Source organism: Schistocerca cancellata, chromosome 10, assembly GCF_023864275.1.
Source record: "Schistocerca cancellata isolate TAMUIC-IGC-003103 chromosome 10, iqSchCanc2.1, whole genome shotgun sequence".
NCBI classification, from domain to species: Eukaryota; Metazoa; Arthropoda; class Insecta; order Orthoptera; family Acrididae; genus Schistocerca; species Schistocerca cancellata.
This window is the reverse complement of record NC_064635.1, coordinates 100,868,941-100,882,225: the sequence shown is the minus strand read 5'-3', so window position 1 is coordinate 100,882,225 and position 13,285 is coordinate 100,868,941. Positions and strand designations below refer to the sequence as shown.

The window sequence follows — 13,285 nt, the reverse complement described above, 5'->3', positions numbered from 1 at the left end:
AGTAGCAGTGCGTCTGTCCTGACTTTGATAACTTCATAGCCTGTCCTGATCCTGGAGGGAAGCACTACTCTATCAAATGTCAAAACAAGCGTGTGTGGGCATTAAGGATGCATCTACCTTTTTCATCACTCGATGGACTGTAATGACACCCTGATCAGAGAGGTACGTCTGGATTTCTGCGTAGATCAGACCATCGAGCAGCCTAGTGTAAATAGCACCGTGCGAAGAATTCAGTGTGCTATGGGCCTCGACACAATCGCGACAGCCGTGGAGAAGCGAAGCTGCGAGCAGTTGTTGGACTCTAGAATCAGAAATTGTCTCCAAAAGGGAAGTGCCATTGTGTAAATGAGAGCAGGACTTCACGGGGCCAGCAATTGCATCAACACCTTTCTCAAAAACAAACGGATTTACCATCGCAAAGGACTGACCGTCTCCAGTATGTGAAACCACAAGGAAGTGAGGTGCAACTGGGAGGGTCTTCGAATCGTTAGCCTCATTTCGTTTCCACTTAGTAGATGTTGACTGTGAAGAAGATGAGTGGCTCATTGTGAGAGAATCCCCCAAAATTGCCAGCCTCTCTGATGGTGCCCATGTATTACATTCGAGTATAGTGACTTTTCTGGAGACTATAAATCTACTCTGTAGGAATCAGAATGGGTTTCAAAAAAGACGATTGTGTGAAACCCAGCTCGTGATACTCCACGAGACTCAGAGGGCCATAGACACGTGTTCCCAGGCAGATGCCGTGCTTCTTGACTTCTGCAAGGCGTTTGATACAGTTCTCCCACAGTCGTTTAATGAACAAAGTAAGAGAATATGGACTATCAGACCAATTGTGTGATTGAAGAGTTCCTAGATAACAGAATGCAGCATGTCATTCATTCAAGTTCACAAAGGCTTTTTGCGGATGATGCTGTAGTATATCGAGACGACGTAACAATGGAAAATTGTACTGAAATGCAGGAGGATCTGGAGCAAATTGACGCATGGTGCAGGGAATGGCTATTGAATGTCAATGAAGACAAGTGTAATGTGCTGCAAATACATAGAAAGAAAGATCCTTTATCATTTAGCTACAATATAGCACGTCAACAACTGGAAGCAGTTAATTCCATAAATTATCTGGGAGTAGGCATTAGGAGTGATTTAAAATGGAATGACCATATAAAATTAATCGTTGGTACAGCAGATGCCAAACAGATTCATTGGAAGAATCCTAATGATATGTAGTCCAAAAACAAAGGAAGTAGGTTACAGTACACTTGTTCATCGACTGCTTGAATACTGCTCCCCGGTGTGGGATCCATACCACATAGGGTTGATAGAAGAGAGAGAGAAGATTCAACGGAGAGCAGCGGGCTTCGTTACAGGATCAATTAGTAATCGCGAAAGCGTTACGGAGATGATAGATAAACTCCAATGGAAGACTCTTTAAGAGAGATGCTCAGTAGTTCAGTACAGGATTTTGTTTAAGTTTCGAGAACATACCTTCACCGAAGAGTCAAGCGGTATATTGCTCCCTCCTATGTATATCTCGCGAAGAGACCATGAGGATAAAATCAGAGAGATTAGAGCCCAAACAGAGGCATGCCAACAATCTTTCTTTCCACGAACAATACGAGACTGGAATAGAAGGGAGAACCGATAGAGGCACTCAAACTACCCTCCGCACACTGTCAGGTGGCTTGCGGAGTATGGATGTAGATGTAGATATCTGTTATGTGTCAGACTTGTGAGCCAGCCTTCAGGACCACACAGGGAGGAAGAAGAAAAAGTGGAACCTCAAACGCAGAAGAAGAGGAAGGATAGGAGAAGGGGAACAAAGAAAGGGAAGAGGAACAAAAAGCAGTGGAGAGACTTTTCTTTTTCTTTGTGGTTTTAGGGCGCAAAACTTCTATGGTCATTAGCGCCCAGCCCGTGACTTAAGACAGTAAAAAACCGAAATTGAAAACCAGCAGCAATGGGAACAAACTCATAAAATTGGAGAAACTAAAAGTAGAAAGAATGCATAAACATCCACTACAGACAGGGGGTGATTGTCCCCAAAAAAAAAAAAAAAAAACTTCAAATGACTGACATCATTTCACTGTCACTAATAAACTGCAGAACGCGGTCGGCTGAGCGCGTGTCATCTGCTAAAATCGACGATAGATCAGGTGATAGCTGTAGACGGGAGCGTAACGGATTAAAATAGGGGCATTCAATTAAAAGGTGTCTGACCGTCCACGGCTGAGAGCAGTGGGGACAGAGTGGAGGAGGATCACCGCTTAAAAGATGTCTATGGCTAAAAAGACAGTGCCCTATCCGGAGTCTAGCTAAAATTACCTCCTCCCGACGACGCGTTCGGGAGGAAGAGGTCCAAGCGCAAGGAAGGGCTTTCACCACCCGCAATTTATTACGGGGAAGTGTTGACCAATGCGCATGCCATAAATGAGCAACTTGGCGACATAAATCGCTCCGTAGATCGGTGAAGGGAAGCGACTGAATAGCTGGCCGAGGAAGAGAGACTGCAGCCTTGGCCGCCATATCGGCCGCCTCATTCCCACAGATACCAGCGTGTCCCGGGAGCCAGAGGAACGCCACCGAGACGCCCCCCAGGTGGAGCAAGCGCAGACAGTCCTGAATCCGGTGGACCAGAGGGTGCACAGGGTAAAGAGCTTGGAGACTGAGGAGAGAGCTGAGAGAATCGGAGCAGATAACGTATTGTATCCGCTGATGGCGGCGGATGTAGTGGACAGCCTGGAGAACAGCGTATAGCTCCGCAGTATAAACCGAACACTGGTCGGGAAGTCGAAAGCGATTTGGGGTGTCGCCAACAATATAGGCACTCCCTACACCTAAGGATGTTTTCGAGCCGTCGGTGTAAATAAATGTGGCGTCCGTCATTTGTGCACATAGAGCAGCAAATGCCCGACGATAAACAAGTGTAGGGGTACCATCCTTGGGAAATTGACAAAGGTCACGGAGCAGGCAGATCCGGGGACGGAGCCAAGGCGGTGCTGTACCCCAAGTTGTCAAGAAGGTTTTCGGAAAGCGGCAGGAAAGAGAATGGAGCAATTGACGGAAGCGGACTCCCGGGGGTAGTAGGGAGGAGGAGCGGCCTGCATACCCTACATCAAAGGAGGCGTCGAAAAAAAGGTCATGGGCTGGATTAGCAGGCATGGAAGACAGATGGCTAGCATAACGACTCAGGAGGACTGCTCGCCGATTGGACAGCGGAGGTTCAGCAGTCTCAGCATAAAGGCTTTCCACAGGGCTAGTGTAAAAAGCTCCAGACATTAAACGTAATCCACGGTGGTGGATAGAGTCGAGACGCCGAAGAATAGACGGCCGAGCAGAGGAGTAGACTATGCTTCCATAATCCAATTTCGAGCGCACTAAGGCGCGATAGAGGCGGAGAAGGACCACTCGGTCCGCTCCCCAGGAGGTACCATTCAGGACACGGAGGGTGTTAAGCGATCGCAGACAGCGAGCCGAAAGATAGGAAACGTGGGAGGACCAGCACAGTTTTCTGTCAAACATAAGACCCAAGAATTTAGCGACGTCTGAAAACGGAAGGTTGTCAGGACCTAGATGTAAGGAGGGCGGAAGAAACTCCTTCCGTCGCCAAAAATTGACACAAACGGTCTTACTGGGTGAGAAACGGAAGCCGGTTTCGATGCTCCACGAGTGGAGGCGATCAAGACATCCTTGAAGACGTCGTTCAAGAAGGCTGGTCCGTTGAGAGCTGTAGTAGATCGCAAAATCGTCCACAAAGAGGGAGCCCGAGACATCAGGAAGGAGACAATCCATAATTGGATTTATGGCGATGGCAAACAGTACAACACTCAGCACGGATCCCTGGGGTACCCCGTTTTCTTGGGAGAAAGTACGGGAGAGAGTAGTGTTCACCCGCACCCTAAAAGTGCGCTCTGCCATAAATTCGCGAAGAAAAAGGGGCAGCCGGCCTCGAAAGTCCCAAGAGAACAGTGTGCGAAGGATGCCTGTCCTCCAACAGGTATCGTATGCTCTCTCCAGATCAAAAAATATTGCTACCGTTTGGCGTTTCCGGAGAAAATTGTTCATGATATAAGTGGAGAGAGCAACAAGATGGTCAACTGCAGAACGATGCTTCCGAAATCCGCATTGGGCTGGTGTTAAAAGACTGCGGGATTCCAGCCACCAAGCTAACGGTAATTCACCATACGCTCCAAAACCTTACAGACACTACTCGTGAGAGAAATGAAGCGATAGCTAGAGGGGAGATGTTTGTCCTTTCCAGGTTTCGAAACGGGAACGACAATAGCTTCCCGCCACCGTTTAGGAAAGGTACTGTCAGTCCAAATTCGATTATAAAGGCGAAGGAGGTAACGCAGACTAGGGGTTGGTAAATGCAGCAACATTTGGACATGGATACCATCCGGTCCTGGGGCGGAGGAGCGAGAAGATGAGAGGGCATGTTGGAGTTCCCGCATGGAGAAAACAGTATTGTAGCTTTCGTGATTTTGGGAGGAGAAAGCAAGAGGTCGCACTTCCGCTGCACGTTTCTTCGGGAGAAACGCTGGCGGGTAATTTGAAGAGCTCGAAATCTCAGCAAAGTGCTGACCCAACGAGTTAGAAATTGCGACGGGGTCCACTAAGGTATCATGCGCGACAGTGAGCCCAGAAACCAGGGAGAAACTAGGTGCGCCTGAGAACCGTCGAAGCCGACTCCAAACTTCCGAGGAGGGAGTGATGGTGTTAAATGAGCTAATAAAGAATTTCCAGCTTGCCTTCTTGCTATCGCGGATGACGCGACGGCATCGCGCACGGAGCTGCTTATAGCGGATACAGTTGGCCAAAGTAGGATGGTGACGGAAAATGCGAAGAGCACGTCGCCGCTCACGTATTGCGTCACGGCATGCCTCGTTCCACCAAGGAACTGGGGGGCGCCGGGGCAATTCGGAGGTGCGTGGTATTGAACGTTCCGCAGCTGTAAGGATAACGTCGGTAATGTGTGTGACCTCATCGTCGACGCTGGGAAAGCGACGGTCATCGAATGTCGCGAGAGACGAAAAAAGTGTCCAATCGGCTTGGGCAAACTTCCAGCGTCGCGGGCGCATATATGGCAGTTGAGGCTGCAGTCTGAGGACACATGGAAAGTGGTCACTCGAGTGTGTATCATCAAGGGCGAACCATTCGAAGCGCCGAGCTAGCGGAACAGTACCGACCGCAAGGTCCAAATGAGATAAGGTTGTCGTGGAGGCAGACAAAAATGTGGGGACCCCAGTGTTGAGGCAAACTAGATCCGCTTGGTGGAAGACGTCTAGCAATACGGAGCCACGTGGACAAGGGTGTGGAGATCCCCAAAGCGGGTGGTGGGCATTGAAGTCCCCAACCAGCAAATAGGGGGGTGGAAGCTGACCAAGAAGATGAAGGAGATCAGCTCGTGCCATTGGTGTGGACGATGGAATGTATACAGTACAAAGAGAGAACGTGTATCCGGAAAGTGAAAGATGGACGGCGACAGCTTGGAAGGAAGTGTTTAAGGGGATTGGGTGATAATGGAGTGTATCACGGAGAAGAATCATGAGTCCTCCATGGGCTGGAGAGCCTTCAACAGAGGGGAGATCATATCGGACAGACTGAAAATGAGGGAGAACAAAGCGGTCATGGGGACGCAGCTTTGTTTCCTGAAGACAGAAGATGACCGGCGAGTAGGAGCGTAAGAGGACCGACAATTCATCCCGATTGGCTCGAATGCCGCGGATATTCCAGTGGATAATGGACATGGGGTGAAAAGAGAATGGAGGAATGTGACCAAAGTTGCTGTCAACTCAAAGACTGCTCGGAGCTAGCAACCGACAGCATGGAATGGCATTCAGCTGAAGGCAGAAGATCCTGATCCATAGGTTGGTCAGGAGCAGTCCCTGCCACCAGCGATCGGCCGGTTGACCGGCCACCAGCAGTGCGCCTCGGCGACACAGAAGATGGCCGAGGGCGATTTCCGCCAGGTGGTGCTGTAGAGGGGGCACGCCTTGGCGGAGAAGGAGAGGAACTGGGTTTCTTTGTAGCCTTCTTGGAAGAATGTTGTTTAGATGAAGGAGGAACCGATGGTTGTGAAGTTGCGGTACGTAAAAACTCTTCACGAGTATGCTCTTTTTTCGAAGACTTGGCGTCCGACTTTTGGGCTCGAGATGTAGCCGAACCCGACAAAGGGTGAGCCATAGAGTGGGCAGGCGAAAGTGGTGAGGTTGAACGAGCGATCTTTGCGCTGGCCGATCTGACGACCGTGGTACTAAAGGTGAGGTCGCAAGTCTGCGTGGCCGCCTCCTTTGTTGGCCGAGGAGAAGCAAGGACAGTGCTGTATTTTCCTGTCTGAGGCACGGTGGGCTTGCGACTGGCGAATAATTTTCGAGCAGCAAAGGTCGACACCTTTTCCTTCACTCTTATTTCCTGGATGAGCTTCTCGTCCTTAAAAACGGGGCAATCTCGAGAGGAAGCAGCGTGGTCACCCATACAGTTGATGCAGCGAGGGGATGGAGGTGGACAAGCACCCTCATGGGCATCCTTGCCACACGTAACACATTTGGCTGGATTGGAACAGGACTGGCTGGTGTGATTGAACCGCTGACATCGATAGCAACGCGTAGGGTTTGGGACGTAAGGGCGAACGGAAATTATCTCATAGCCCGCTTTGATTTTCGATGGGAGTTGAACTGTGTCAAATGTCAAGAAGACAGTGCGGGTTGGAATGATGTTCGTGTCAACCCGTTTCATTACTCTATGAACTGCCGTGACGCCCTGCTCAGACAGATAGTGCTGAATTTCTTCGTCAGACAATCCATCGAGGGAGCGTGTATAAACGACTCCACGCGACGAATTCAAGGTACGGTGCGGTTCCACCCGGACAGGGAAGGTGTGGAGCAGAGAAGTACGCAGCAATTTTTGTGCCTGGAGGGCACTGTGTGTTTCTAACAACAAGGTGCCATTCCGTAATCTGGAACAAGACTTTACAGGACCTGCTATTGCGTCGACTCCTTTCTGAATAATGAAAGGGTTGACCGTGGAGAAGTCGTGACCTTCATCAGACCGAGAAACAACAAGGAACTGTGGCAACGATGGAAGAATCGTCTGTGGCTGAGACTCGGTATACTTACGTTTGTGAGCAGACTTAGTGGAAGGTGAGGAAACCATTGCGGAAGAATCCCCCATGATTACCGGCGTCTCCGATGGCGCGCTCCTCCCTTGTGGGGGCCCTCTCTGAGGGCACTCCCGCCTTAGGTGATTGTTCACACCTCAGGTCACACCTCCCGACAAACGGACGGAGGGACCAATCGGCATGTTCGGAAGGTATCAGCTCGGGTAATCACCCCTCCCTGGGCCTGGCCGTTACCAGGGGGTACGTACGTGTCCTACCTGTCTACCCGGGGCGGGGAATTACGCGTTACCCCGTCACCGGCTACGCACGAAGGGCGTGGGTCGGCCTTCAGACACGCACAGGGAGGAAGAAAGAGAAAGGGAAAGGAAGGAAGAGAGGTCTCAAACGCCGCAGCGGAGAAAAGAGAAAGAGGACAGGTAAGGAAAAGAGAAGGACAAAGGAAGGAAGAAGACAGAGAAGGACAAAGGAAGGAAGAAGACATAAAAGCAAGGAAGGCAAGGAATGCAGTACATTTATGAGCGTCCGTCTCCGGACGTAGGCACAAACCATACTCCCAGATGGGGAGAAAGAGAAGGAAAGAGCCAGAGGTGAGGGGAGGAGGGGCGAAGATAGGGATGGGGAAGGATGCGGAATGGGAAGGTATGCAGCCCGGAAAGGAAGGAAGGCCACATTAGCTCGGGGTCCCGTGCTCGCTACGCACGTATCCACAAAAGAGTTGTGGACCCCCTGGGGGGGAGAGACTTTTCTGATGTTAGGCTACTGAAAATCCAGAATACATTCCAAAAAACATCCCAGACATGTTCATCAAGGGGGAAGAATATGGAGAGGATCGACATGCAGCACAAAAGGGAAAAGATACTGCAAAGGCTGGAGCCCTGTGGTAGCCAAGCACGAACTCACCAAAGAGTGGTGAGCCCCCTGGGGGGCTTTTGAGCTGTGATCTGTTTATACTGTCATTTAACTATTTAAAAATCTGCTAACTAAGTATTCATCAGCACAGGACTGTGTCATAAAATTTTACCAACAATGCACTGGCTAAGGCATCGTTCCTTGACGACAGCTGTCGGGCAAAACCCGAGTCTCCCGTGGTGCCCCATCCACCCTATTCTCCAGGCCTAGCCTTCAACAGACCTCTTCCTGTTTCCCTACGTAAAGTGACGTCATTTCCAAATCGTGAAGAAGATTCAGAATAATGTGACAAGAACCCTTCATTCAATCCCTGAAAGTTTTTTTCCAGGTTTTCCAAAAGTGGGAGAAATGTTGGGAATGATGTATTGCCAGTGGGGGGGGTGGGACTACTTAAAACACAGTAGAGTGAGCAGTGAAGATGTTATAAACAAAGTTTGGTGTCTCTCTCTCTCTCTCTCTCTCTCTCTCTCTCTCTCTCTCTCTCTCTCACACACACACACACACACACACACACACACACACACACACACACACACACACCTATAAATGTCTCCAAAAATAAAGGTCTCTGTTAGTAATCCATACATATAAATAGTACATCAAAAATTCTGTAAAAAGTGAGACTGAAGTACCTCATATTTATGATTTTAGTACATTAGATGTAGGGCTAAAATTAATGTTAAAGACTACTAGGAATGAACTGTGTATCTTATGGATCGAAGAAGGAGACTAATCAAAACGCCAAGCTTTATACACAACGTGCAGTGAATAATATTTAAAATTAACCAGGTTTTCATTCAACACTTCCTCATATTGTAAAGATGTAAATTTCCAAGCAGGTACTTACCACAGTCTATGAAGATGTCGAGGTCACTTGTCTCCAGAGCAGTACCGGAGACACGAGAGCCAAACGGGTACACTCTCACATTGGGAACTAACTCATCAGGAAGTATCCTCTCTAGCACGGCACACACCGGATGACGTTCCCGACTGCCGACACCATCATCGATGTCATCATCAAAGTCCAAAGTCAATTTATCAGCCATACTAACCAGATCGGCAATTTTCTGGTTAAAAGAGTCCTCATTCTTCAAGACTGCCTTTATGTCTGGATCTACTGTAAATGTCTCGTGCACGCTGACCAGTCCCGCTGCAGAAAAACAACCACACAATAATAAATAATACATCTCCATTGGACACAATTTCGAACAGCCCTGTCAAGTCCCTAAGGCTTGGGCATTTCTACCAGTTCTCATGATCTAGCAGTCCATACTACATACTCCACAGTCTCTGTGATTTGCTTTCATAATGAAATGTTGACAATTTTTAACAAAATTGTTTGTTACAGATTACAGTGCGCCAAATCTCCAGACATTAAACTCATTAAACTGTCACCTAACACAAGTGTATTTTAACTGAAATGTAGTCAATAGATTATGATGGATAATATGAACTACATGAAAAAGCAGACACCAGGAGCTGGACGGGCACCATGGACTAGAACAATATAAGGTACACATATGGTGCAAGCCAAGCAAGAGGTCCAAACCAACCAAATGAAATAACTAAACGAATGTACATGTACAGTGTTGGCAAAACAGGTAAAGGTGTTAACATCTTACACCTAAACCTGTACAACTGCCAAACACCATGTGTGTCGTTTAAATGCAGTTCAGTGTTCGGTATGAAGAGAGAAAATATGAAAAGAAATGCCTGTAGCAATTCCATACAGATATAGCAGCATGCAAGTACTTAGGCTAAACATGTGTATCTGTTATAGTAGTCCAAAATACTCACAAATGGACTTCCATTCGGGCTCATGTGAAGCACGCACTGTATTAGTTTTCACTCGAACTGGGTGGCTCGACAGTACTTTACCAACTGAGATCCTGAAAGGAATTAGTATACATTGCTATTTTAACCACAGACTGATTTCCATGATCAAAGAGAAGTAGGGACTAATCTGAAAAACAGATGAAAGTTTAAAAAGGAAACAACAATTATTTATTTAAATAAAGTGTGCTCTTTCTGCACAAGTGGCACACATAAGCCCCACACATAAATTAGTGGCTCTTAAAGATGTGACTGTAATTCATTGATTAAGAAATCATAGCAAATGAACAACTAGACTCTCAAAATGAGCAAACTGCTGGTTTCTTGTCAGTGGGAATTTGCATTACCTTAGACCCAGATGCTCACAACGATTAGGTTGCGAAGCATATCAGGTGCATGTTTTCTTTCCTGAGGTAAGCTGGCTTGCAGCTGTTGTAACTGACTCTCCATATCCTGGATATATTGGCAGAAACGTGGATTCGGCCCCTACCTGGTCCTACATTGTCTTTCAAGGGCAGACTGTGGAATCTCACTGACCAAGTAAGTACAAAGTTTCTCCACAAAGTATCAGCTCCAGTTCTATTTTGACGCTCCTATAAGTTGAAGTGTTGTCTATGCATTAGGCTAGTTGGCAGGGGGTTGTTAATCATCCCAATGCAACTGACCCCAGCTCTCTTCAAACACCTCAAGAGTTAAGACATTTACCAATGTGAAACTACGTTTGGTGCTCCACTTTTAGCCGCAATGCACCATTCACTTGAAAAACTGTTTCAATGATTGAACAGGCATATGCATATCTGTTGAAACAGCAGGTCTTCCAATGACACGAGATGGTTTTGGAAGGCCACATTGACTCCAATATCAAAAACTGAAGAAAATGTGACGGGAGTGAACTTTAAATTTTGACCGATGGCCAGAAGTTTAACTGGGTGGCTGACTGAAGAACTTCTGGAACAGTGAAGAAATGATGCTACTTTTCTTGGACAGTCTTATAATGGGAGATGAAGTTTGGGATTTTGAACACGACCCTGAGACAGAGCTCCAAGGGGCACATCTCATCATCACCACACCCAAAGAACGCATGCATGAGTAGATCCAAAGTAAAGGCAATGCTCATCGTCTTCTTTTACGTTAGTGGTAACATCCACTACAAAGAGACTGTCACTGCTGCCTTTTATGTGGAAGTGTCCACATGGGGGGGGGGGGGGGGGGGGGAAGAGAGAGAGAGAGAGAGAGAGAGAGAGAGAGAGAGTGTGTGTGTCTGTCACGTCAGACCACACATCACAAGTTCCCTGCAGCTACACTGAGACAACGTTCCCAGCCACACTGCCTTCTCGGTGAGGTATTATCTGGTTAAAAATGAAGTGTTAATGCTGCACCAGTCCCACTCCCCACAATTCTTCTTTGTTTTTCTGATTCAAGATAATCTAAAAGGCCACCATCCTGAGACTACTGACAACACAGAAATTGCTGTTACACTTGCCTAAATAAAATTCCAACACAGGCCTTCCAGGATGCCTCCAACATTTGGAAATCTTAGTGGCAGAAATGTATTTACGTATGTGGGTCCCATTTTGGAGAATATTGAGGCTCTGTACTGTATTTATCTATAAATTAGTTTTCGTGAAGGAGAGTCCCCCAGTGGTCTGATTGAGTTTTTGAAACAATGTGTATGATGATGTAGGTTAGGGTCCCGCGTATATATTAATCATCATACAAATATTTGCACTTTGGACAAAACAACTATGATGAAGATTTAAACAAAAGAACAGATTATAAATAAATATGCAAATTGTGGAACAGAAATAATGAATGCAATGACATGAACAAGAACATTAGATGATCAAACTGAAGAAAATTAATAATAAAAAAATTACAGTCACATGCACAAAGTTTCCAAATGAAAAAAAATTACAGGAAGGAAAAAAAAAAAAAAATTAGAGTACATGTGAAAGTTAATATTATGGTTAAAATGACAACACAGGATTTGAAAATTTAAAAAAATTATATTTAAACCAATTAATTGAGTAAAAATAATGATCAAACAATTCAAACCTATACCCTTCTGCATATCAGTCTGATAAGTTAGACACTACACTACAATTATATTTATTACTGTCAGTTTTCAGGATTTAAAACATAACACAAAATTATGAAATTTTTTTATGGATTACTTGCAAATGTGGGCCCACCAAGGTAAGATACCTCGAATTCTAACCTACATCACAGTCCAAATGGTTTCAAAAACTATCCCACTCTCCTTGTTAGTGACATTACTTTCTGGGCAAACCTAGTACACCAACATCACACAGGCAGTTCATAGGAAGGTGTTGTATGTTAGTGAATGTTGTCCTGTTGAAAAATCACAGCAGTGTACTGTCTCACAAAAGGTATCACATGGTACACTACTGTGCTGTTCAAATTACTGGAACATTACCAGACATGACCTGAAGTCATACCAGATGGCTCCCCACACTGCATTTGAGATAGTACAGGAGTATGCCCCTTCAAAGTCTGGACAGAATGCATCCCCTTTCCATGCTGTGTCATACTCTTAACGTGACGGTCACATGAGGCAATCTCTTCCGTGCTAGGAGTGTGCAAACAGTCATGAAATCATTTACTTCCTTTCCTGGCACATTTTGTAATTAGCTACTTGGTTAAAAAGTTTTTTCCTTGCGTAATCAAGCGAGTTGTGAGTAACTTGTATTCTGTCAGCTTCTCACATTGTCCCAAAATTTAGTGCCCCTGCCCTCGCCCCAACCCCTCATGGGGTTTGCTGGGACACAACTGGCTCAGGCCTCAATACCTCCAAAAGATAACTATTGTAGTTGCACATATGTGTGGATAGCGAGTTTCGGCATTAACATTTCTTTATGAAAACTGTTTAACAGCAGGATGCAGCTATCTAGTTAATATTCCAAACTTTTTGTATTTTAATTCCTCAGTCAGTCCCTTCAATTTGTGCACAACCTTTTGAATCACCCCGTATGATACGCATTTCATACTTCACACTGTTACATAATTAATAAATTCATTTATCCAGTGAATATATAAACCTAATAGAGTTAATATTAACAATTGCAATATTTTATTAATGTGCAGTGTAAATTAGTTGTCATCAACAGGAAAGTAAGTAAACGCTGAACTTTTAACTGCACAGAAACTGGAAATAAAGGAAAGTGAAACTTAAAATTTTTTTGAACAAAATCCCCACCTTCCTAAGATCTAATCCTGCCAGAGCCAATGCTGCTAATGCTCTACACTGTCATTTCACACATATTCTGGCACCACACTGAACACTTATACATAATTTCTAGGAAGGATTTGTTACGAAGTCTTTTCTGATGGTACTCATCTTGAGTAGGCCTTTTACAGACGTGAAGTGTGGATGATAGACAGTTCAGACGAAATGTGGTGCTA

At 46.0% G+C, this 13,285-nt stretch overlaps 1 protein-coding gene across 6 annotated transcripts in view; it reads right to left on the bottom strand.

Annotated features, from left to right (window-relative positions):
- LOC126106449 (speckle targeted PIP5K1A-regulated poly(A) polymerase-like) overlaps window positions 1-13,285 on the bottom strand; it is a 112,133-nt gene that overhangs the window by 76,415 nt on the left and 22,433 nt on the right. For all 6 annotated transcript variants that reach the window (XM_049912736.1, XM_049912732.1, XM_049912731.1 and 3 more), the window contains exons 4-5: window positions 9,827-9,918; window positions 8,877-9,179 (exon numbers count right to left, since the gene is read on the bottom strand). In XM_049912736.1, the coding sequence (XP_049768693.1) occupies window positions 8,877-9,179; window positions 9,827-9,918 (395 nt within the window). The remainder of the gene's footprint in view (window positions 1-8,876; window positions 9,180-9,826; window positions 9,919-13,285) is intronic.